This window comes from Natator depressus, chromosome 2, assembly GCF_965152275.1.
Source record: "Natator depressus isolate rNatDep1 chromosome 2, rNatDep2.hap1, whole genome shotgun sequence".
Classification (NCBI taxonomy): Eukaryota; Metazoa; Chordata; order Testudines; family Cheloniidae; genus Natator; species Natator depressus.
The window spans coordinates 158,137,168-158,164,624 of NC_134235.1; the positions used below are offsets into that span (position 1 = coordinate 158,137,168).

The following is a 27,457-nucleotide window of genomic DNA, read 5'->3' on the forward strand; positions in this document are numbered from 1 at the left end:
ATAAAGATATCTTCACAAAGTGGCTTGAAAAAAAAGATATTAAAGTCTTTAAGTGTGTAGCAGGTTGGAGACTCACTGACTTCGATCTCAGTGCCATGGGAAGTAAAAGGAAACTCAGGGAGGGTTGAAGCCGCTCTATTCTTCATGTCCTCATGTGGGAGCACAAGACATCACAGGGCACGTGCACAACTACTGAAAAAAAAAAACATCTTATGTGCATCAGCATACTGCGCACCCACAATGGGATTCACACGGACACCTATTCAAAGAAGTTTCTTTCCAAATAAAATTATTCTGGTCTGCATAAGCATATCCGTCTTGCTGTGCTAATAATCGGTATGCAGTCTGGTAATAAATAAATTACAGTTTGGTAATCTCTAGCTAGAGGGATTGTTCCAGCACTAGCCGTGGAGCAACAATCTCCATTAGTCATGCTTTGCTATATGTAATCCATAACACAAAGAGCCTCTTTTAAATACACTTAATTAACTAAACAAACATCCTCCCAAGAGCTATTAATACTGTAATCAATGCAAGATTTTTAAATATAAACACACTGAATGGTAACCTTTTAATACAATATACCAGTTCATTGTCTTGTACTGCTAATTCATTTTGAAGATTTTAGGAGTTGGCTCTTTAGATTACAAGCCCTATTAGTTTGATATTTTATCAAGGCCAATAACCAGGATCTGTCTCCAATTTTTTCTGAAACAATACATTAACTGCAAATTAGTCAACTCCTCCAGATCAAGAACTTTTTTAATTAAAAAAAAACCCCAAACACTTCTTTAACTGGAATTGACTTAAAAGTCACCCCATTAACTCACATCATTCCAGCTCGTAAATGGAAGAGAGCCATCATCAACAGAGCCTTTAAATCAAGTATTCACTCTTTTGCTGCTGGCTAATAAAGCATCACTTCTGTCCACATTTTCCATCATTGAAAGAGAGAGTAATCGGACCCATGGAAATAAAATAAACCCTTCATTATTATAAAGAATGTAGGTATTATAACCTACATTTGAACAAATCAAGCATGCAGTATGATTGGTTAATGAAGATTACAATGTACTTATATACTATAGGCTGGACCTGGATGTTCTGGATACGTTTAGCCTAAATTCTATGGCATTCTATGGCAAGCTTGTGTGATCCAATATTGAACTGTAAGGCAAGATGGAAATCATGCGGCAAAGTGCAATACATTTTTGCAAGAAACGTGCACGTAAAAGGGTCTCTGTTATGTTTTACAGGAAAAATTTTTTAAGACACAAACTATTGAAAAAAATCCCTCCTGAGCATGGCCAGTGGCTATCTACTAAATTGTCAGCAGCCTAATGAAGCCCAGATCCGTATATCACATCACTAGGGGGCGGGAGATGTGCACATTTTTCTTAGCTGGCTTGACTACTGTGATTATTTAATTATTTTTGTTTTAAAATCTGGGAAAGAAGTAAAAGGTGACTGTAGAAAACTACATATAGTCTCACAACTTTAGGGTCTCTCCACCATTTCTTCTGCAATTCACAAGTTTCATATAATTCTGACTAGAGTTCAGAGTAACAGCCGTGTTAGTCTGTATTCGCAAAAAGAAAAGGAGTACTTGTGGCACCTTAGAGACTAACCAATTTATTTGAGCATGAGCTGTATTTCGTGAGCTGTAGCTCACGAAAGCTCATGCTCAAATAAATTGGTTAGTCTCTAAGGTGCCACAAGTACTCCTTTTCTTTCTGACTAGAGTGTAATTCTACAATCTGCACCAAGTAAGGGGCAGTGTATAGTTGCACCTTCCCAGGAGGGGACAGAGAATCACAGTTCTCTACCCAGCCTTGCTCTATGGGCAAAGCAATCTGTACTACTGGTCTATACTTATAGCAGCTTACTTCCCCCTGTACGTTGGCTCAGCTGTGCTGGCCAGTGCATCCAGGGATCTACTTAAGTCCTGCCCTTGCCCATCTACTCATTGAGAACCTGCAGGGAGGTGGAGAATAGTACTTGCCTGGAGACTGCTCTCCTCCCAGTGCTGTAACACCCAGCATGGGTAAGTCTGTTCAGGGGAGTAAGCAGGTATATGACAGCAGGTTACAATCCTCTCCTCTATATTTTAGTAAAAAATGAACATGCACAAAGTGTGTTTCCTTGCATAGATACAGATGTGCACCTCTCCTGTTAACTGAGACTTCCTGAGCAAAACACATCCCCAGCCAAACAGCAGCACCCACAAAACAGTGAACTCAGCCCTCCTCTACTTGTTCTCCTCCATAGAGTTTAAATGTCAAAATATCATTGGAATGATTTCAATGCTTACATTTTTAATCACTGGCTATTTATTTAAATAAAAACAGATTATTATATGGAAAACAGAATTCAAATTTAAACACCCTCCAGTCAGGAAATGGAAAATATATTCTCATCCTCTCATTAACCCAAGCTCATTGCAAATACTGTATATATAGTCTGATATACATTTAATAGCCTAGCTAGTAACCAACATGTTCCATATACGCTATGTAGGCCTGCTAATGCGACTAGGAGCACTTTAACACTTTCATTTCTTAATCTTTTTCTGCTTGAATTCATTAGTCTCTTTTAATATTTGTATTACAGAAGCAACAAGAAGTCCCAGTAAGGATCGTTGCCCCAGTGTGTGGAACAGTATACAAAGATGAAATAAATGACAAGCTCTTCCTCAAAGACCTTGCAATATAATGCTCTGATTCTGCAATGGGATCCGTGGGGGCAGACCCTGTGCAAGTACCTACGTAATATATTCAGAGGTAAGGTTAAACTTCGAAGAAAGCCAAACAAATTAAAGTGTGGCAATGGACACTTAAGACTCCCCAAGAACTTTAGCTCTAAGCTGTAGTGATATCATGCAATGGCTATACAATTATGATTGGTGCATAATGGTGCCTGTAGCTTCTGATTAGATTAAACTGATTTTAAAAATACTTCAGACTTTTTTGTTCTTGTTGTTCATAGTACCATGAGGTATAAGAAACGTTTTTTCCTGCCTGTAAAATTCTTAATCTCTTCCACTTGCCATGATCAGGGCATCTTGCTCAAATAAACTGGTTAGTCTCTAAGGTGCCACTAGTACTCCTTTTCTTTTTCCGAATACAGACTAACACAGCTGCTACTCTGAATTCCTCCATGAGGTACTTCAGTTTTGGGGATCACTAGTGATATCACAACTATTCCAGATGCGTGTCAGAGCACCATGTTTGAAAGTGGCGGGATAGAGAGAGGTAAATCTGTTGTTTTTCCAACATTGGCCAGTAGTGTATGGTTTGGGGTATTAACAGTTTATAACCTACAAAACCACTGCCTACTGGCATGGTGCATTGTGTGTGTAAGCACACTCTTTACTCCATGCAAATTCTCTCTCATGAATCAGTCTTGCTATACACCAAACTCAAAGATTATAGCAAAAAACAAACAAAAAACCCCACAACAACAACAGGGGGAGAAATATTCTTTCACACAGTGCCAGCCCCACCCTTGCCCCACACTCCTACTAGCTGGTATCAGCACACTGTGTTCAAAACTGGTTCCATTCAAAATGGCTTTAAAGACCCCAGAGACTTCTTTTCAGGACCACTTATGCTTTGCTTAGTAGTTAAGGATGTGCATTTTTCATGGTTCAATTCCTCATTTTTCACAGAGTCTGCATAGCCCAAAGTGTCACATTTCATGGGAATTTCACAAAGCATAAAATTACACAAAAATTGCATATTAATTTTCATGTAGGCAGAAAGCAAATCGAAGCCTTCCAGACACAGTCAGCTTTAAAAACAAGGGAAATCCATAATTTTATGGTGTTATTGCTGAATTCCATGTAGACCTTCAGAATCCTATATCCTCCTCATCAGTAGTCATAACATGAAAGGGCATTTCATATTGTGCACAGAGGAAGGAACAGCTCAGTTTATTTGTAGACTTGTAAATTACTATATGGAGGTTAAACTTATGAACTCAAATTTGTTTCAATGCCAATTCCCATCCCAGACTGGAAAGAGACATACTCTGTACAATCTGTATTAGGATAAACTGACTCTCTTTGCAGATGTATCATAGATCAGAATCATATCCAGGGATGAGGAAGAGAAGGATCATTTTACAGCCTAAAAGACACTTCAGATTATATTTTTTGTAGGAAACAGTCATGGAATGCATTAATAAATCAATTTTAATAAAAATGTAATTTAAAAATGTTCAGATGGGAACTGTGGAAAGGAAATGTTTGTTATAAGCATAGAGGGAAAGGAAGGAGGATGCTTTCTGCCTTTAAAATTGTACGTTTTCAATGTCAAACTCTTTTGTACAAATAAACAAATTCTGCTAGTCTTAAAGAGACATTCCCAGAGGTGCCAGAGGGGCTCAGCTACTGAACCAAGACAGCCCACTGTACATCTCAGTAATCACACTGATGGTATAATATACCCTGTTTTTAGCAAAGCAGAGTATCATATTCAAGTGTTTCTTTCAAAGCCAATGGGCTGATGTAACTGGGTGTTTACCCCGTGCACATTAGCCAATCTCACAGGCACACAAGACATAATGGTAACAGGTCAACTGCAGTCATACTGTTTTAGTACTTTTAAATCAGAACAGAAATGTTTTGAAGCCCTTCTTAGGATAGCAGTGGTAGGTATTGAGCTATCACCACATCTGTCTGTCTGTCTGTCTCTCCTGATGACTATTAAGTGATCTTAGAATGATATGGACTAAGATGTCACCCATGGCAGGTGTCCAAGTATGTGAAACATCTTTTCCAGAGAGAGATCTTCTACGTTAAATCCAAGAGAAAGTAAGTCAGTTGCAGCAGAATACTTTTATTAGATTGTATCTTTCATGCTGAAGATTACACTGAGATACTCATTCACTGTTATGATGTACAAAAGATCCTGTGTAGGTGGTTTCATACGATGGCTACTTGGCAGCCTTTTATAAAACGAATGAGTGGTACTCTATTATAGTTTCCAGCTATACAGAGTCTACAACACTGAAATCATTGACATTCTTGTTAGCAGACTCAGGAGACGGACCAAAAATGGAATGCACCAAGAGAATGAACTGTCAGCTCACTCTTGGTGGTGATCCACTGAGATGGTCAAGCTTTAAGAATATTGCTGAGGGGTTTTTTTTGAGCAGCTAATAAAGGCCCAGGCCCATGCTGTGTTTGTTCTGTGACTAGCAGGGGATTTTATATGCTTTTAAAAAAACCCAAAAAATAAAGAACTACTCATTATAGATGACTTGAATGCTTAGGGAAAAAAATCAGTCAACTTTGAAATTATGCACATAATAGAATAATGAATGTTGGGGAGGTTCACAGAGTGGGGGCTGCAAGTTTTGATGTCAGGCCCTGGAAAATGAGAGATGAAGGTAAGCTTCTGCCCACTAATGTGCTGAATTCTCCTGGTATGCTATTTATTTGGGGTATTCAGCATATCATTCTAAAAGACGCTTGGTAGTTTCCAGTATCCAGGTTTCATTTACAATGAATGGGGAAATAACAGAATGAGATTCATGCTAGGTGATATTTAACTCTATTTTCACTAATAAACCTGAAATGTGACTATCCGCTTTTATGTTGTGACACCAGCTCAGTCACAACTGGTCACTCAGTGAGACATATCAATCTGTGATCTAGCATTCTTTATGATGTAATTTATTTATTCATCATACTTACACAAAGTAAGCATCATATGTGCAGCTAACGCCATTTGTTTCAATCCACCACTGTAATTAGAGAAAGCTTCTCTGTAAAAAAGCAAACATTGCACACAGCACTTGGCTTGTAGCAGAAATACTCTCAGCTAGTGACAGCTAAAGTTTGGGTTCTGCAACAAGAGAATTTTAATCAACTGTTTCCATTGTCTATTAACAAAACTTCAGCCCTCACTTTTTCCTTCCTCTAACCTCACCTCAACACCTTCAGGCATGGCATGTCCAGTGATAGATATTAACCAGATGCTGTTCTACAACAGATCCATGGCTCTCAGTTGTTTCAGGAATCTGATTTCCCAGAATGTACAAGAATAGACGTTTGTTCTAAAGCTGGTGCTCAGGTGACATCACATGCCTCTTGTTTTATAAATAGGCATAACTTCTGGGGGCATTAGTACAGGTTCTGTTATTAAACTGATTGGCTGCTACCATAGGTATCCACAGACCATCAGATGTTTGAGTATCTACATGAAATTCTGACTGATAGAATTGTTTCTGAACTCATTTGGAAGTAGCAGACATTATATAACAAATGGCAAATCAGATTATTTGATTATTGTATTCAAATTCATTACCAATTGTGAAATCTTTTTTCTGCCATTACACCTAATCATAATGTAATTGGCCTTACATATTTTGTTCTATTTGTCTTTGATAAGATAGATAATATTATTAAACTATTTTGTTCAAGTTTGCAAAAATATAGATATTAAAATTGAGTTAATACAGTAGCAGGCATAGCCTGAATCCAAAGCAGGAAAGATTTATCATTTAATAATAAATAACTTCTCACATTTACAATATGCTTTTTATCCAAAAGTCTCAATGCAGTTTACAAAGGTTACGCTCATTCTACCTATTACAAAACTGAAGCACAGAGAAGTTCATTGACATCATGCCTATGGTCTCACAGGGAGAGAATGAAAAATCCAAACTGGAGCTCTAAAATCAGATTTAGTTCCATTTTAACGTGAGTGCTTGACTAGCACAATCTTGGGGGATGCGATATAACAACTTTTTGCCTAAATAATATAGGTATGAATTGGGGACCAGAATTTGACTCATTGTGTTACTTTTTCCATAAGGGATATTATATTTTTGGGTTTCCTGCAGTTATTTCTCATTTATTTTCAGTGCTATTGGTAAATGTCATATGATAACATGATTTAAAATTCATAAAAGGCCTTGTAAAATTAGTAGGGTAAATATAATAACCAATTACAAAGTCTTACTGCATGCTTATTTTATTTGGTATAAAGCCAAAAAGGCATCGTGGAAGCATGAAAAGCATTGCACACAATGTATCTCATCCACACAAGACCAAATAAATCCCCACGTTCACAGGACAGAAGAATACAACATGTTAATAGAGGACTGAAGTGCCACATTGGCTATGTTTATCAAACTGTTCAGTCAGGTTTAATCCTATTAACCAACATGTCACCTTCCCTCACGGTATTTTAGTTCCTTATCCTATGTCCGTCACAACAACCTAGTGCTTGATCCCTAGCCCACTAAAGTCAACAAGAAGACTCTCATTTACTTTGGTGAGCTTTGGATCAGGCCCTATCACAGTGAATTCTGCTACAGCCCAACTCCTCTGTCCAAATGACTGTATTGGGTATAGGAAATTCGAGCATCAGAAATGATACATCTTTAGTTTTAGATGACACGATTAGTACTTTTTTGACCTTACATGTGTAACGAGCTTGATTATATTCTAGAATGTTTTCTTTGGGTTACTTAGAGCACCGAAATAACAAGGTCATGCCTCATGCGCTCACAGGCAGTCTTACATCTCTGTTCCTGACTAGAAAATGTTCATTGCAAGTTTCTTTTCATGTGTATTATTGTTGACAGTCAAGTTGAGAGTAACACTCGATTTATAACTCAAGCGAACTGCTGTGAAAATACTCTTCGTGAGTTAAATTAGCTACTGCATTAAATGTCTGCAAACTCCATATTGTCTAAAAATGTAAGTTTACTTAGTAGGTTATATTCAGTTTTAAAAACAAACTTTTAAACAAATTCTCCGACTGTAAGGATCCCAGGGCAGAATTTCACTTAAGGTTATTATGGGGATATTGACTGAAGGTCCCACTTTTCTTGTCACATTAGTCTTTTGATCTACAGGGATATATATTTTAACTAGGCCTGGCCTCCCATTTAAGTCCCTATTTTATGCCTACATAACTTGGTACCCACAGCCTACATAACTTGAACTTTAGCAACTAGGTAATGATTTGAAACCAAAATTAGGCAGTTAGGGATACACGCCCCGGCCCCACTCCAGGCACCCGGACCTCAGCCCCACTGCCAGCGCCTTGCCGCAACCCCGCTCTCAGCCCTGACTCCCAACCATGGCTCTGGCCCTGCTCCTGGCACCTGGCCACAACTCTCCTACTGCCCTGGCTCCTGGCCCCACTCCCAACCCCGGTGCCTGGTTCCCCACTACAGCTCCCAAGGGGGCGCGGAACAGGTAAGGGGAGGGTGTGAACAAAAAAAGTTAGGGTCCACTGATCTTTGCTGTACAAAAAGAGAATTTATCCATGAGGAAATGCAAAGAATCCCCCAAATTAAAGGGTAATGCACAATTAAAGCCTTACCAACTCTGGACATTTTTCTTCCACTTTTTCTCCATTTTCATCTTCTCTTTTAATATTCTGATAACACCCACCTCAATATTATCTTTCTAACTAGACCTACAGATATAGAGATACACATCCAAAGAGAGAGACTGCAGTTTGATGGATCAGCAAAATAAAAAAAAATAAAAAAAAAACCTTGCAACACTGAGATTTGCTCAGCTACTCCCAGGAAATTCAAATACCATACAACCACGGCTATTTCTATAAGGTACAAAGTATATTTTCAAATTTTTAAACTAACCCTATTAACTGCAAATCCCCCACCAAAACCACCAGACTTGCACTGCTTCTGCCGTCCTCCATCCACATTCCATTGGAATCAACATACTGTTAAGGATGTAGCTGGAAAACTCAACAATAGAACAGATGCTTTAGGATACTCAGTAAAAAAGAATAGAAAATCTTCCTTTTTGGATTATTTTTCAGCTATGTCTAACAAAGACCCTTTTCCTGCTCAGTGTTTACATCTTTCAGAGTAACAGCCGTGTTAGTCTGTATTCGTAAAAAGAAAAAAGAAAAGGAGTACTTGTGGCACCTTAGAGACTAACCAGTTTATTTGAGCATGAGCTTTCGTGAGCTCCAGCTCACTTCATCGGATGCATAGCATATTGTGGAAACTGCAGAAGACATTATATACACACAGAGACCATGAAACAAAACTTCCTCCCACCCCACTGTCCTGCTCGTAACAGCTTATCTAAAGTGATCATCAAGGAGGGCCATTTCCAGCACAAATCGGAAATGGCCCTCCTTGATGATCACTTTAGATAAGCTGTTACGAGCAGGACAGTGGGGTGGGAGGAAGTTTTGTTTCATGGTCTCTGTGTGTATATAATGTCTTCTGCAGTTTCCACAATATGCTATGCATCCGATGAAGTGAGCTGGAGCTCACGAAAGCTCATGCTCAAATAAACTGGTTAGTCTCTAAGGTGCCACAAGTACTCCTTTTCTTTTTTTAGTGTTTACATCAGTGACCTATTCTTGAGTATATTGCATATCTATGGTATTTACCACACTGATGGCATTATTCCTTTGGAGTCCATTGAAGCTTTCCATTGACTACAGTGGGCTTTGAATCAGGCCCGTGTTGATTAAAAGTGACTCTGTTTCTGAACATGTCTGTTTTCAGTTAGTATAAAGGAACATTATTTGAGTAACTTTAGGCCCAGTGGTTATTAACTGAGAATGAATAACCACTGCAGCTAAATAACCATCAGATGAAAAGTAAACAAAGAGAAAAGGCACTAGCTACTATTGTTTCAGGATGTCCTGGAGACAAAGCAATGTTTAGTGCTCCATAGCATGGATCTTTGGAGGAGGATAACAAAAGAAAACCCATTTGCAAAGGTATTCATATACAATGTTCCTTTGTTGGGCACCAACCAATAGATAAAAGTGTCCCACCCTTTAGCAACGTAACAGGTTTACAAAAACTGTCCTTGGTTCATCTGTATTCTACGCAATAGACACACTTTTATCTGCTACTCATTTACTAAATATAGAAAATGAAACTCTTTCGACTAGTCATTCTTCTGGCAGCACCTTCTGCTTTGAAACTCAGTAGATTATTCTAAACTGCCCAGAAAAGCAAAATCACAAACAGGAAGCTTTGGAGTGAAACAATAAATAAATCTTAAAAAACCCCCCAAAAAGCAAAGTTTGTCCCCATGAAATTAGTTCCAGAAAGCAAAGACTGGCATTAAACAACCTAATGATGTTAACGTGATTGTTGGACTTCCACTGGCTTCTGGAAAATTAAGTCTTGACATGGATGCTGGCATCCAATTCCATAGAAATCTCTCTGACTAAACACCTCTTAAACTCTTCCACCAAAAATAACTAAGTTAATGTTGGATGCTTATGCACTAGAAAGTCAGGAAATGTCCTGATTAGGGTTGGAGTTAATAGCTACACTACAGTAAAAGAAGAAGAATAGTGCCTTCAGTTAAGGCTACAGTGGAATTGAGTTGGGATAAGAAACTTGGGCCAAATCATATCCTTTTTGCAGTTTAGGCTGAACACTCCCCAGAAGGAGGGTAAATCCCACTGCAAAGGGTATTAGGAGTCTGGTACACCCTGCTTGCATGTTGGAAGCATTCAGTGACACATGCTACCTCATTATATTGTTGTATTGCCATCACTTAACATGTTGTTCAAAGCCCATGGCACTGTCTCAGCTTCTCGAATTCCTATTCTGATGCATTTTAAATCCCTAGATTCAACCAGAACTCTACAGTTGTACATTCTAAAACATCATATTAGATTTATATTACATACATGGTTATCATGAAAACCCTTAAACCATTTCCTACAGTCATCCAAAAATAATAAATCAGAAAAAAATATTATTCTCACATGACGTATACTTAATGTTTCTTCTCAACAGCCTCCTCATATTTTTGGATAGGGTTGGATACACTGTACTTGCAAGCCTATCTTTATCTCACTGCACATACAGAAAGCACATACTGGTTCCTGGAACTGAAAACAGCTGACAAAGACTTGACATAATAATGGACTTCAAGCAGCCTGAAAGTCAGTCAGGACTTAAATTCAATTTCTAAAGAAAACACAGATATAGGAAAATGCTAAAACATGTCTGGTTTTTTTCTTTACTACATTTATAGAGGTAGGGATATATACCCAGAGAGAGAGAGAGAGAGAGAGAGAGAGAGAGAGGGAGAGAGAGACTGCAGTTTGATCCACCAGCAAAACATTAAAATCTCCAAAAATAAACTCTACTTTCAGATGTGCCTTATATGGCTCATAGCCCTATAAATACTTAATAACCAAGATTTTCATCCACACTTGCATACAGTGGTATTTTATTTAGTTAGTTTTTTTAACCTGTCTAGATGGTCACCTGTTGATAATAAGGCAACAGGGTTGGATACCAGTTTTCTTGGTACAACCACTGAAAAGCAAGCTTCATATGCACATGCTGTGAACATCAGTATTACGGGTCTGATCCAAACAAAGCCCACCTAAATCAATGGAAAAACTTTCATTTACTTCATTTTGCTTTGAATCAGGCCTATAACACATACAGTTTTCCCACATGAAAGTATAGAATTTGACCATTTTAACCCTCCTAAATCTGATGGCATTCCGATGTCCTTCTGGGAATACATAAATACATTATTTAGTTATTTTTGAAAAGCAGATGATGTGCATGGATGTGTTACTGCCACTCATTCAACCTGTGATGTCAAATGACATTCCAAGAAGGTGGAGGTACAGATAGCATGCTGTGAACACGCAAAGATGAGGCCACATCATACAGACAATGCCAAATGCAAGCATTAGAAAGCTGACTTGCCTAATATTAATAGATTATTATTCTGAAACCTTAGCACTATTGTATGCAATTACTATGCTCAAGTAAAGAAGACTCACTGTAATCCTAGAGGGAGATCCATGTTTCTCACTAATTTATTTGGCAAATTCTCTTGGATATTTCCTATATCCGAAACGTTTACTCTCCGTAAAATCTCTAGAGATAGAGGGCCAGATTGTCAGCTAGTGTTTATTAGTGATGCTCCATGCCAGTGGATGGTGCTCCACCAATGAACACCACCTGAGGATCAGATTTTTTTTCCCCACTGTATTTGTTTTCTTATTTTCTTTTCTATTTTTTCCTTAGTGTAGTTCTGGCTAATTGCTTCTGCATAACTTTTCCTCAGAGCTGTAAAGACAGGATCTTATTTAGTGTTCATGTATTATTTTTCTGTGAGCTTGTCTTGCTTCGCTGTGTATCATCTCAGAGCCTTCACAATAACATGTATAGTTATTATACCATTACTGTTGCAGAAACAGGCAGTTTGTTTTTAACACACTGTTGTCTGTATTGGTCCTGTCTTTGAGTGTTTTATTTAAAGGGATACTTTCAACTCAAATGTACTATTTTAAATAATGTAGATCTAGAATACCTAGCTCTTAAGCCAGCTTTCTGTCTATTTATCTATTTAATTTGTATTTGGCTCCTCAGTGTGTGGTTTGTTTTTCTGATGAGGGTTTTATGAAAGGTAAATGAACCAGGCTGATAACTGTAAAGACTCTTATAAACAGCACCATGGAAGTATTTAAATGGAGCATCTGGCTAACATGCATTCTTCTTGAGTCTCCCTGTTTACCAAGAGGGGCTACTGGTGGTGAAACCATCAGGGTTGTACAGGTCCTCTCATATGAACACTCTCCCACCTACCCCAGCCCCTTAGAAGGAGGCAAGGAGAAGCTGCAATTGGCTGGAACCCTTGTTTGGTGGCTAAAGAGGAGCAAAGACAAGCTGGAGTAACTGCCACTGCTTGCAACCTGGGCTTTCTTGTTAAATGAAAACCACTGCTGCTTCTGAGATAGGGTGATTTTTAAACTGATGCTGTGAATGATATGGTTCTCTCCCCCACATACAGAGCTAAGAAGCCTTTCAAACTCAATAGGCCAAATTTTCAAAAACATCCTATAAAATTGTGTCTGCAATTGCAGAAGTCTTTTAATAGGGCTTAGTAACATAGTCATAGGAATTGACAAAGGGAGGAGAGAAGAGAATGCGCCTAGTCATGTTTAAATTTTCCAGTCCTCCCAGTCAGTGATATGTCCATTTCCCCTTTAACACGGCCTGATCATAGAGTCATAGAAATGTAGGGAGAGAAGGGACCTTGAGAAGTCATCAAGTCCAGAGCCCTCTGCTGAGGAAGAACCAAGTAAGCCTAGACCATTCCTGACAGGTGTTTGTCCAAACTGTTTTAAAAAACGCCAGTGATGGTGATTCCACAACCTCTCTTGGAAGCCTAGTCCAGAGCTTTTTCCTAATATTGAACCTGAATCTCCCTTGCTGCAGATTAAGCCCATTATGTCTTGTTCTACCTTCGGGGGCATGGAGAAAAACTCATCACCATCCTTTACATCTCTTTACATATTTCAAGATTGTTAACAGGTCCACCCTCAATCTTCTTTTCTCAAGACTAATCATGCCCAGTTTTTTTAACCTTTCCTGACAGGTCAGGGTTTCTAAACCTTTTATCATTTTTGTTGCTCTCCTCTGGACTCTCTTCAATTTGTGCACATCTTTTCTAAAGTGTGGCACCCAGAACTGGACACAGTACTCCAGCTGAGGCCTCAGCAGTGCTGACCAGCCTGGGATGATTACCTCCCATACTGTTAATACACCCAGAATGGTAGTAGTCATTTTCACGACTGTATCACATTGTTGACTCATATTCAACTTGCAATCCACTGTAACTCCCAGATCTTTTTCAGCAGTACTACTGCCCACCCAGTTATTCCCCATTTTGTTGTTGTACATTTCATTTTTCCTTCCTGTGGAAAGCACTTTGCACTTGTCTTTATTGAATTTCATCTTGTTAAAATTGGTGTCATCTGCAAATTATATAAGCATTCTCTCTGCTCCATTATCCAAGTCATTAATGACTTGTACCAGATCCACAACAGACCCCTATGAGATCCCCACTAGATACGCCCTCCCAGTTTGACAGGAAACCATTGATAACTACTATTTGAGTATGGTCTTTCTGGCAGTTGTGCACTCTCCTTATAGTAAATTCATCTAGACCATATTTCTCTAGTTTGCTTAGGAGACTGTCATGTTGGACTGATGATGTATTTGCATGGAATCTATTCCACTGCTCTAAAAGTAACTCTCTTCCACAACATATAAAAACTCACTCACTGGGAGACCCAGCTAATTATGAACAGCTAACCACTGCAAATTATTCAAACATGTTTGAATCCTTGATGTAGTAGGTTGGAGCAGATTTGTCAGTGAGATTCACTGCAGGAAACACAGCTTCTGCGTTCACTTACTGTACCTCTTAAGATGTAGTTCTGATAGTTCTGGTCTGCCTCAGCTCCCACTTTTATCAAGCAAGTCAGGCCTTCAGCCACAACAAACTCATGAACCAAATCCTTGTCATCCTGCCAAAGAAGACAAAGGGAGAGAAAACAGAGATACTACGTTACAAATCTCAAGGACAAGGAAACATTTTTTGTCACAATAATATGAACTAAAATATATGGGCTGTGGTTTTTACTTTCTATTCAAGTGAAATGATATGAGCATACTCTTTTTCTATAAGTCAGAACTGGACCAAGAATTCTTCCATCAACCAAGCCACGTTTATACCGGACGTCAGGTTGACCACACTATGGCATTCAGGGTGTGAATTTTTTCACAGCCCAGAGCAACATAGCTTGGTCAATCTAATTTTTAGGTGTAGACGAGGCCTTTTCATGATATGTCTACACTGCAATTAAACACCCACAGCTGACCCATGTCAGCTGACTTGGGCTGCAGGGCTGTAAAATTAAAGTGTAGACGTCGGGGCTCGGTCTGGAGCCCAAACTCTGGGACCCCCCCCCCCTTGGATTGCAATTTTACAGCCTGATAGCCTGAGCCCCACAAGCCCAAGCCCAAGCGAGCCCCGCAAGCCCCTGGACATGACCATCCAAGGGTGTTCAACTGCAGTGTAGACAAACCCTAAGAAGCTGTGGCAATATCAGCAAGTATAGGCCATTTCAGTCTCTTGGCATTATTTCAACCTCAGTATTTAAAATACGGATATTTACTGCACTGTAATATTTACTTTTATCATAGTATTTGTGATATTAATTAAACTTTAAGTGAGAAAATACAATGGTAAATTTAATGACCAAGGGTAGTTAATTCCCCCTACGTTCTTATGGAAAAGTCTCATAAAATTTCATGCAAAATGATTTTATGTTTAATATAGGGGTATTTTTAATAACCATCCTTTGGAATTTACTAGACAAGTACATCTCTTTTATGAAATTTTTCTAGAGTACAAACTGAGTCAGGATTGCAGGATTTGACCCAAAGTTTTCAGTTGGTTGGTTGATTTTTTTACATAGGAATATAATGTAGAGAAATGAGGAAGCGACAGCATCCAGAAGAACTGTATGCACGAGGGTTAGATTTTTCCCCCTTAAAGTTTATATCCATTTCTAAGACTAATAGCACAGAAAGTTTTTCTCTTAAATAGTAGGAACTGAATAAAACCTATTCCAAATTGTAAAATTTTACATAATGCAAAAATCAGTGTCATATACAGTGGCTGCCATTAAAAAGTCAACATTTACAGTTACCTCAGAGTAGGACTACATGACCTTAATATTTAAGTTCCTGGCACTTAAAAAGTCCTTCTACCCTGCAAGGAAGAATCTTTTCTCATGGAAATCATCAGAATTCACTTTGCCGGGCAAGTATAATTTCAAATGACATGATTTTGCACATTTGATATTATTAGTTTCATATTCACCTTTAATATATAGTGATAAGATGACTAGGGAAAACTAGTAACTTCAGCATCACCGGTTTGTTTTGTTAACCATTAATTATTATGGCAACAGTACTACTTGTTGATTTCGGGAACAATATCCATAATTGTGAGAATAATTAACTACATCTGTGTCATTCTGGTTAATAAAATACCACTCCTGGACTTTGGTTAACAATTTGCCATTAGTTAAATTTGCTTGTGGTGATTTATGCAAGTCATTTCTTGGACCACCAGTCTCTTATGCAGCACAATCTGGTGATTACAGTACTTCAGCTGCTGAAGAGAAGAGGGCAGTACAGGTATTTAGCACACACATGCCAACAGAATAGAGAGAAACATTTACATAAAAGAAAAGGAAGCCATTCAAAAACATGCCTAAACTTACACAAAGCTGCTGGACAGTTAATTAAGCAGCCATTGATGGGGTGACTAAATCAATTAACCAGGTAAGCATTAATAAATTTAAAATATTACTGGATCTAGCTGCTTTGTGAACACAAATACTAATGTTGCCTGTGGATTACCAATACACTTAATGATTTGGTTTTACATAAACTTGTACATGTTTTCACAAAGAAATTGATGTCAATGGTGTGACGTTGCACTCCATATGCTTTATGAAAATATGCTTATGAATGTGAATATAATGTAACTGGAATATGCTTTATGTAAAAGGTCTCTTGTAGGGTATCATTACAAAGCTTAAAATCTACTGAGTGTGTTCATCCTATTTGTATGCATGTATCATTCTTGTATCTGAAGCTAGAAATATGAAGTATAACTCTGAGGTCCTATTGTAATTATGCAAAGTGTGGGCCATTAATGGTGGTTTAGAATCCTGATGGCTCCCACTGACTAGGACAATTGGCTGTAAATGGTTTATTTACCTGAAAGCCTTCCTGTGTACTTGTGGGCCAGCCCGTGGGTAATGAAGAATGAAGTCTTACAGTGACATGTGACCATGTCACCTGATAATGAAATCCATCTTAAATCTGGTACTTTTACATTTAGAAGGAGGGGTGGGGACCCAGAGAGACAAAAGATTTCCACCTTGTGCCAAAGCTATAAAAGGGGATGGGACAGAATAAAGGGGGCAGCCAGTCATGAGAAAGCCCATGCTAACCACCTAAAATATCTGCTGGAACTAACAAGGACTGTACCAGGGGAAAGGATTGGGCTCAGACCAGGAAGGAGTCTAGTCTGTGAAAGAAGCTTATTGGAACACTTCTGAGACTGAGATATTACCTGTAATCAGTTTCTTAATGTATTAGGCTTAGACTTGCATGTTTTTGCTTTATTTTGCTTGGTGACTTACTTTGTTCTGTCTGTTATTACTTGAAACCACTTAAATCCTACTTTTTATACTTAATAAAATCACCTTGGTTTATTAGTGAACCCAGAGTAAGTGATTAATACCTAGGGGAACAAACAGCTGTGCAAATCTCTCTGTCAGTGTTATAGAGGGCAGACAATTTATGAGTTTACCCTGTATAAGCTTTAGACAGAGTAAAACAGATTTTTTCGAGATTTGGATCCCACTGGGAGCTGGGTTTCTGGGTGCTGGAGTCAGGTAACCTGGAGAGCTGTTTTCACTTAAAGTCTGCAGCTTTGGGGGCATGGCCTGGTTCTGTGTTGCAGCAGGCTAGCTTGTCTGGCTCAACAAGGTAGGGTTCTGGAAGTCCAGGTTGGCAGGGAAAATGGGCTCAGAGATAATTTCAGCACATCAGGTGACAGTCCCAAGGGGATCCCTGTGACTGGACCTGTCACAAATGGTAACTGCCATCTTTCAAATACTGTAGCGCTAAAGGGAATAGGTCCAGACTCCACAATTATAATAAATACACAGGACCCTCGCTAGAACATGGGATTTGGGATCCATGCGTGGTACCGCATTAACGCAGAGACCATGTTATAGTGGGGACTGCGTTAAAATGAATTCCAGTTAAAGTAATTAAATTTGGGAGCCATGGCCGCGACCGCATTATATGCGAATTCACACTATATAGACACGCGTTCTAGTGAGGGTCCAGTGTACATAGATTTGTTGGAGATTATTTCTTATTTGTCATATAATTGATGGCACTCACTGAGTTAGAAAACTGCAAAGTCACCTAAAGAATAAAGTGTTTGTCTTTTATGTTGACAATGCACTTATTAGGCTCTGAATTTTATACATTTGCTAGAGTGAAGAGTTAAATAATTTTAATAATTTGTTGGAACATGTATATCTTCAAGCCATAAAGCATTCTGAGGGAAATTTATGCAACGGCAAATCTTGAGTCAGCTGAAAATGCTGGGGAAGGATTTGATTATTGAGTAATTCAGGAAGAGGTGAAAGATGTCAACCAAAATATTTTACCCCCAGCTAAGAATTATTTATCCTATTGAAAAGCATAAAAAGGAGAAGCCAACTCAAGTCAAGCTCATCCTTTAGTTCCCTCCATAAACCCATGGTAAATAAATAAAACAGATTAGGATATATGCATTAGACTTCGGTTTAGAAATCCACTTTTCTATAGATTTATATTTTTTCTTAAACATTAATGAAACACTGGTAAATATATTGTTTTAAGATTCACAATCCCTAGAAACCATCATATGGAGTCCTCAATTTAAACTATTAAATTGTAAGTGCAAATAGCAGATATGATGAAGGGGACATAAACTTGCTCTATTTTTTTTTAAACTATTTTCTTGATGTTCAAAGTTTTATAATGTGATTCTACCTTTGTGTTCAGCTCCATGGTAATGATTGTAACAATAATATAGAAAGGGATCAGACAAAAAGCGGGACCACAGAGTACACAGAGAAGTCTGTTTGGTAATACTGCATATATTTATCATAGTGTGACTCGCCTTGTTGAATAAAACAGGCTAGATTTTGGCTGAGATGCACACATACAGGCTTGTCATAGCTCCACTGGAGTCAATGGAATTAAGACAATTTTCACCAGCTGAGGATCTGGCTCTGACACTTTGGGCCAGATCACGGCCCATGGTAAATCCACTTTGTGTCTCTCCAAAAGCACAAAAGGGAATTAAAGCTGCCCTGCCTGGGCAACTGAGGATTTTCTGGTGTGGGGGAATCCTTGGCTGACACAGAGTCAATATAGCAGACCCTATATCACCTACTGCAAGGCCCCTGACATAGAGGGGATGTCCAGGTATGCTGGGAGGCCTGTGGCCAAAGCATGCTGAGCTCTGGCAATCCTTGGCTAGTGAAATGCCCTTGGAATCTATTACAAGTTGGCACAACTAAGAGGATTGAGCTCTTCAATTCTAAGTCAATCTATCTCACACTAATTTGTGTAAAACCTGTTGTCAAAATTTGCATTTTAAGGCAAAGTTCCAAAACTAACATTTTGCAGCAGCCATTACACCGTAAAAATACCCTGTCATAATCCATACATTTTTCAGTTGACTGAAAAAATGATACAAGACAAAATGCATTCTAGACCTAAATCCATATCTAGTCGGCTAAGTAAAAGTGGCTCAATTATCAGAAGTGCTCATGTAGTAGCATTAACTGTAGGCACCAAAGTTTAAAAATTCTGGTCTGTGCGTATTATTTTTTGCGTAATACCAATCTCACAAATAGCCAAATGTGCCAGTCTGTACAGAACAATTACAGAACAACTACACAGATGGTAAGGATCTAAACTAAATTGAAAAGGGCTACATTTTGCTCACTGTAGTCACACCTTGTCCCATTAAACTTACTTGCTTGAGTAAGGAGAAAAGGATTCAGGCAACATAAAATAAAAATGTCGATCTAAAGCTGCCATTTTGCCCTCAACTCACTTCGTAATGCCCATCGCACTCTGTGGTCTCAAGTCAGTGAATGATCTTCTGTACTAATGCAACAGAAGTATAAAACTTGGAACCAATGTGCCAAATTCCTCCTAGGTCTAACTCCAGTGATGCCAACAGAGTTACATTAGTGATGAAAATGATCCAATGAGACAAAGTGAAGCTGGAACACCATCATGTGGACACATATCATTTGCACTACAATTTATTTTGCAACGTCACACACAAATTTTATAATACTAGTTGTCTCAGCAGCCAAAAGTCTGCTAGTTGCCTCCCAATACATCCAAAAGACATGATCCCTGCCCCCAAGTAGCTTACAAACAATTTTATGTTCTGTGTTTGTAGAGCACCTAGTACAATGGAGTCCTGGTCTAGGTTTGGGGCTCCTAGGCAATACCACATCACAAATAAACAATAAGTAAGACATAAATAGGGTTGACATTGGCAGACCAGCCAACCTTTGTATGACCCATAACAACTTAACAAAAGGCATTTGCATCAAGACAATCCACATGTATGTGAATTTCAAAGAGATGTACTAGACTAGCAATCATCAACTCATTCATTTCTAGTAATAGAAGTCAAGGGTAGATGCTAAGTGTATTTATCTGATTACCAATATCTTGTTAGAAGTTTAACAATGTAACCAAATGAACTGGTAGATGCTAATTCCATTTTATTTATGTCTTATTTGCCTTAATTATGTATGTGACTGTGTCCCAATTAATCTTGAGATCAAAGATGTAAGATACTGCAGGAAACTAATAATATTATCTACATTGTCTTCAGCTTAACTATCTATGTTATAATGAAGGACTGGTTAATTACCTCATGTGAATGAGTGTAACTAGTTTACCTGTGTATGCATAGGAAACAGAAGATTAGTTTCAAAGAACAGTCCACCGGCAATCTGCGTTGCCTATTTTGCTTCGAGGGAAGGCCCTGCTGTGACAATTTCTATGAGAAGCCTGCTAGAAGAGCTATAAAAGAGAAGGCTCGGGCCCGATCCTGCCATCTCAGCTCTGCTTACACTTTAACAGGGAAAGTATATGACATTCAATGGAAGTCTCCAGGTAGTCGCCTGGATTATCCTGGAAATCTCAAGGAAAAACCTCTAACAGACTCTACACCAGAATTGCCTATTGGACTATAACCCACTGAACTGATTCCAGAGAGACTTTTACAAGCCAGCAGATATACATTGTTTCTATGATTCTGATCTATGAAAATTAAAATTCATTTGTATGTATACTGACCTTGTAACCATTTATAACTCTCTTCTTTCTTTTTCCTCTTAATTAATAAATCTTAGATTTAGTTACTAAGGATTAGCTGTAACCGTGTATTTGGGTAAGATCTGAAATATTCATTGATCTGGGGAATAATGTGTGATCCTTTGGGACTGGAAAAACTTGATTTATGGTGAATAGGGTTTTAATGACCTTACACTGTACTAGACTTGGCTGTCTAGATGAGAGCCAAAGGCTGGAATGCCTGAAGTGGACTGTGTTTGGCTTCTTGATAACCAGTGTGGTATTACAGAAGCTCTAAGTAGGGGCATAGCGAGCAGATCGAGGGACGTGATCGTTCCCCTCTATTCGACATTGGTGAGGCCTCATCTGGAGTTCTGTGTCCAGTTTTGGGCCCCACACTACAAGAAGGATGTGGATAAATTGGAGAGAGTCCAGCGAAGGGCAACAAAAATGATTAGGGGTCTGGAACACATGACTTATGAGGAGAGGCTGAGGGAACTGGGATTGTTTAGTCTGCGGAAGAGAAGAATGAGGGGTGATTTGATAGCTGCTTTCAACTACCCGAGAGGTGGTTCCAGAGAGGATGGTTCTAGACTATTCTCAGTGGTAGAAGAGGACAAGACAAGGAGTAATGGTCTCAAGTTGCAGTGGGGGAGGTTTAGGTTGGATATTAGGAAAAACTTTTTCACTAGGAGGGTGGTGAAACACTGGAATGTGTTACCTAGGGAGGTGGTAGAATCTCCTTCTTTGGAAGTTTTTAAGGTCAGGCTTGACAAAGCCTTGGCTGGGATGATTTGATTGGGGATTGGTCCTGCTTTGGGCAGGGGGTTGGACTAGATGACCTCCTGAGGTCCCTTCCAACCCTGATATTCTATGATTCTATGATTCCATGATTCTCTCTTGTTACTGGTTTGGTGAATTTAATTATAGAATAAACCACCAGTTTTGGGAACTGTCTGCCCTATTCCTTGCAGTCTGCCCTGAGTGTGGCATTCTCAGTGTGGCCCAGCCAGGCACCACGGTCCCATAGGGGAGTTACAAGAAAGGAGGGAGGAAAAGACTAGGGTGAAATCAGTACGACTACATTGTTGACCAGAGGCGGCTAGTGCAATGCATGATGTAGTACAGGAGGTTTTTGTTTAAATAAGTGAAATAAATTTCTTAACCAGAAGGCCAGCCGTCCTTTCAAACAGGCCTACTAGATTGTTTGAAAGACTCTGTACTGTTGTGACAAAGAAAAGAGAATGTACATAGATAATTTCCTCTCTCCTGGTTTCTCTAATATAAAAGCACAGAATAATTCAATCCATATACGTACACACACAGCCATGTCATTTATACTCAAAGGAAATGATTTGAGTAGTCTCTTGGTCTTCCAGCATTCTGAAAATGGTTTTCCATAAAGTTATAAAGAGATTGAAAAAAGTAGTAATAAGCCCTAGAACTCATCTGGTAAGCTTTATGTAAGTTTATCCATGATTAAGATGAGATAAATCTGCTCAATCCATTCTGATTCACTAGAGGGTGAATCTCATTCACAAGTTCTTGCAAGGAAATTATTTTAGTTGCCAAAATCAGTGGTTAAACAAATCTTTGTGGTATTTCAACATACTGTAAGAATATGGGGCCTAAGCCCCACAGGAAAAAAATACCAGAAAAAAAGAAGTTATCTAGGATTTTGAAAAGTTACCCAAAATTATCCATGTAAGAGTAGGTTTACCAAAGGTGTAAAAAAGAGACTTCTTCAAAATCATTTTTCCAGCAATCTTTTTAACAAATGGTTATTGCTTTTATTCAACTTAATAAAAATAGCATTAGAATCTAAGCACTAATTTAGAGACCACTGATATCCAAGGAACTCAGCAACCAAATATGTATTGTCAATAGGAATTACAATTGAAGTCAGTAAAATTGGCTGGTAACTATTTTTTTCAGCATACATTGCTTTTCTTTTAGAAATGTTTTATGGACACCTTTCTAGAAATCTTGATAAGAGATTGAGCCTTTCCTGAACAGTTTTCAGTGTCCTTGGGTTGACAGACAAAATGATCCATTCTGGATTGTTTAAGGACAAAATAGCCCAACTGGAAATATTGAAAAGTAGAATAACTGTGTTCCAGTGTTTCTAGAATATCTTTAACATTAAAAGACCTAACATGTCAATTTTGGAAGACCTCTAAGATCCAAAAGATACCAAAAAAGTCTGATCCAAAGCCAATAGGAGTCTTTCTTTTGATGTCAGGGAGTTTTAGCTCAGGCTCTTCAGGCGCAAAAAAAAAAAAAAAGATTGTCACAAAGGCAAAATATAGAATTTAGGTGCCCATCTACAACTGACTTTCATTAGGAGATGGGTACCTAACTGCCCTTTACACCTTTTTAGGGCAAGTATACACTAGAAGTGCTACAATGGCACAGCTGCACCAATGCAGCTGTGACACTGTAGCACGTCTGGTAAAGACATTCTATGCCGAGGGAAGAGAGCTCTCCTATCAGCTTAATAAAATCACCTCCATGAGAGGTGGTAGCTATGTCAGTGGGAGAGCTGTCCACATCGGCACTTAGGTTGGTGCAATTTGTGTCGCTTAGGGAGGTGGCTTATTTGCACCCAGGAGTGACATAAGTTATACCAATATCAGTGGTAATGTGTACAAGTCCTTAGAAATCTCCCTCCAAATCTTTATTGGAATGGATGCATAGTTATTTTATGTCTGTACTTCTACCAGAATATTATTCACAAACAAAAAACCTGACAATATCCTTTTAATTCTCAATGTGATATGCAGTATGTATTATAGTTAGTTATCATTGCTTTTTCTTTTTTAAATGAATTCAAGAAAGCTGATTTATTTAATGTTATCAAAAGGGCTGAGGTAGTAAACTATTACCCTGTAGATTCATCCTTGACTGAACTGAGATATATTGCATTAGGACTGCAGAGGAAATGAAGGGGATGTGGAAACTTTAACCAGACTACTTTGAAAAACACTGAATAAACACACCAAAACTGAATTTTAAAAGGCTCTTAAGGTACTCCTCCTTTCACCAATAAAAGGAGAAAAGAAGGTGTAATGAAGCAGAGTATAAACACATCATACTGTAGACAAAAATTTGCACTCTGTACATTATCTATTCCATCATGTATATATGATGTAGGGAAAGAAGCGAACATCTGGAATGTGCAAAGAAAGATGAAAGGAATCCAAATCCACATATCCTAAACTGAAAGGAAAATATTTACATCGTCTCTGTACTAGGGTAATCTTTTCAAACCCATTAACTCACTGTCTTGCCAAGTTAGGTGACCTCAAGAGTAAAGGCTATTCTAGCAATGGCAAGTGGTTCACCGTTTCCTGAAAAAGATCATTCATTCTATAGATTATTCGAGCAGCACCAATGAAAGACAAGTAGTTGTGGCATGTGTATGATAACAACTAACAGGGGCAGAAGAAGGTTTGTCATTTTGTAGGGAAATGGAACTCTCCAGTAATATTGCTAAGATTTATGACCCCTTAATCAGCGGGCATTAAAGCACTGATGAGAAAAGAAGCAAAATATAGTCAAATCTCCATAAGCTTCCTTCTAAGCTCCTACAACCATAAAGATTGTGAAGTAACACAAAGACCAGCTACTTAAGAACTTTACAAAAAGATACTGGTGGCCCTGTCAGCTAAATATATTTTAAACACCCATTGATAAGTTTGGAACAGATAAAACCCTAAAAAAAGCAAGCAAATCAGCAGCAAAACCAGGAACAATTATGTTGTTATAATTATATTGCTTTTCAATTTTACACTATTTTATTCCAATAAGCCATCAAACAGAACCCTGAACATATTTAAACTCTTTAAAGTTTGCTTGTTAAGTGAGAGGCTGGCAAACGTAATATATAAATATTTACAAACAAACTGTTATATTTAAACCTTTCCAAAGCCTGCTATTTCCATGGACCATGTGTTTTAAAAGTTCCTCCCCTCAGTGTTATTTGTTATTTTATTTCTGTCATAGGAACATATTCTCCTAACAGGAAAAGATTTTTCAGAAAATTATCTCCCAGAAAAACAGAATGCAGTAAACTTAAAAAAAAAAATCAGCTCTAACACCACTGCAAACAGCTGTATTCTAAGCATTTGGGGATTTTGGATTAGTTACTTGCTAATCACATTCGGATGTCCACATATTTTTGTTTTACATGTCCGATACATATATATATATATGCGCCTGGGGATTTTCACTAAAAGAGCAACTCATTTTTATGCCTTTTTTCTAAGACATTTCCATATCCCTCTGGGAAACCTGAGGATTCCCATATTTATTCCTACTCCATACATCTTGCCCCCCCCCCCCACTTTACAAAGCTGCATGTCACAGCCACTCTGATACTAGCTTGTTTAAACCAGGAACCTGGGTGCTGTCAGCTTGTCCTCCTCTCGTGAGGTATCACTGAATAAGCAGGCAGGCGCAGTCTGTACCAGCCAACTTTCTAATTGCAAACATAGAACACATTGCATTCTGGAACTGATAAAGGCATGGGTAGCCGTGGTGATGACCACATCTGAAAGAAAACCATGGAACTTCCTTGCCAAGAACAGATGGAAAAAAATCACTTTTGAAGACTGTTTACAAGACAGGAGTCCTCTGTGTGGCACAAACCTGAACTGGCCAGATGTGTCCTCCATTGAAAGAGAAGTGTCACTCTTTCCCCCCCCATGCAAAGCCTCCACATGGTTCTAGTTAGGGGCAGACAAGGGCTAGGAATTAAACCTGAGTTTACTGTGGTTAGGGTTCCGTGTTTGTCACGGAGATTGCAGAAGTCACGGATTCCATGACTATCTGCGACCTCCGTGACTTCTGCGTGTGGCTGACCCCAGGGCTGCCCAAGCAGCTGGCTCTGGTGCCAGCTTCTTAGGTGGCCCCGGGGACAGCCACTCCAGCTGCTGCTGGAGCGACTCTGACACCAGCCACTCGGGCGCCCCTCAGCCAGCCGCTGCTGGAGCAGCCCCGGGCCAGCCACATCAGTTGCTGCTTGGGCAACCTGGGGCAGCTGGCCCCAGGAACCACCTGGTCTCAGGGGTGGCCAGAACAGCTGCTGTTCAGTGGCCATGGGCAGCCAGAACAGCTAGTGCTCAGTGGCCCCCCAGCAGCTGGAGCCGCTGGCCCCGCCCCCCCGGCCCTGGCTCCTCCCCCACCAGCAGTATCCCCCCCCCCAGGACGCCCCCCAGCAGTGACCCCCTCCAAGATTTAGTCAGGGGTATTTATAGTATAAGTCATGGACAGATCACAGGCCATAATTTTTGTTTATTGCCCATGACCTGTCCATGACTTTTACTAAAAATACCCGTGACTAAATTGTAACCTTAACTATGGTTTCTGTCATACAGAATAAAATCTTTATGTCTGAATATGCATTCTTGTGTCTTAATGTCACACTAATTCACATTGCTACATTGCAAGATATCACATTGTCTCGCAAATTTGTCATGCAATGTTTTACAATGTGAGAAAGTTAAATCCTACCTGAAACAATTCAGGGACTAAGGGCAGACTCACTGACATTGAACTGACAACAGTTCAACAACTTTTAGTGAGAATCAGTTAATGCAGAGCCCTACAATAAGTGGTGTTGCTAACTCAGAATTTTACGCGGAACTCTATGGCAATTTCTACTTCTAAAGCGGGAGGACTGAAGGAATCATTGTTCTCACTTGTGCTTATTAATTAATGGTACTTTTGCAACTGCCCCTCACACTCTGCTGCGGTAGTGAAGCTGTTCATTGAAGTGTGAATTGCACAGTCTGGAGCAGGGGCCACTAGGCACTGCTGCAGTAGAAAATAATAAATAATGATAATACTAACAACACATGGGTCCTTAAAGTGTGAATCTACTCTGAAAAGTTATTCCATAAAATAGTATTGTGGGGTCCCATGTTTATTATTCCTCAGTTACTTTCAAATCAAATATTATCTGCTTAGAAGAAAAAGGATGTGTTTTTTCTAATTGCCTGCCCTGCAAACTCAACCTAGGATCAGAAAGTTGAGCTGGGTTTAGGAGGATTAGGATTTTCTCATTTGGTGATATAAATTAGCTTGAAGGGAGCTAGAGATGAGTGTAGAGGGAAGGGGAAGAAAAAGCACAGCAAGTGGTATAATGTAAATTAAGGCTTTGTTAGGATAAACTATCTCAGTGAAGAAAAGAACACAAGGAATGTATTTGCCCTCTACCCCTTTTTTATTCTTCAGTGTGAGAATACCATACTGAAATAAAATGAGAAGCCATATTCCAAAACAACCGCGAAGACTCCTCTACTGGCATGCAAATGAGGAAGAATGGAAGGATCCAGTCTTTTAAAAAAAATAATATAGGGCAAGACTCTTTGGCCTGCTCTGCCCCGATTTTGCATTTCTGGTGGCACAAAGGGAGCAGAAGCAGCCAGGTCTCCCTTTCCAAGGATTCCTCTGGCTTTGGCAGCCCCAGTGCTTGCAGAGCCATCATAGCTGGCTCCTACAGGACTATTTCCTTGAAGACCCCAGTGTAGTAGGCATGTTAGGGTGTGGACAGATCACACTGCACTTTGGCTATCCATAGCTGGTGTATAGCCCCTATGTGGTCAGAGGCAGCTAGCATAGGTAACAATAGCCTATGGGTTTTTTTAATCTATGCCAGAGTCTGTGCAGAACCAGCAACCAATTCCTTTTT

The 27,457-nt window shown here is 39.1% G+C and overlaps 1 protein-coding gene across 12 annotated transcripts in view; it reads right to left on the minus strand.

Annotated features, from left to right (window-relative positions):
• The window catches only part of FHOD3 (formin homology 2 domain containing 3), a 619,164-nt gene that overhangs the window by 275,967 nt on the left and 315,740 nt on the right, over window positions 1-27,457 (minus strand). For all 12 annotated transcript variants that reach the window (XM_074945213.1, XM_074945211.1, XM_074945220.1 and 9 more), the window contains exon 5: window positions 14,210-14,315. In XM_074945213.1, the coding sequence (XP_074801314.1) occupies window positions 14,210-14,315 (106 nt within the window). The remainder of the gene's footprint in view (window positions 1-14,209; window positions 14,316-27,457) is intronic.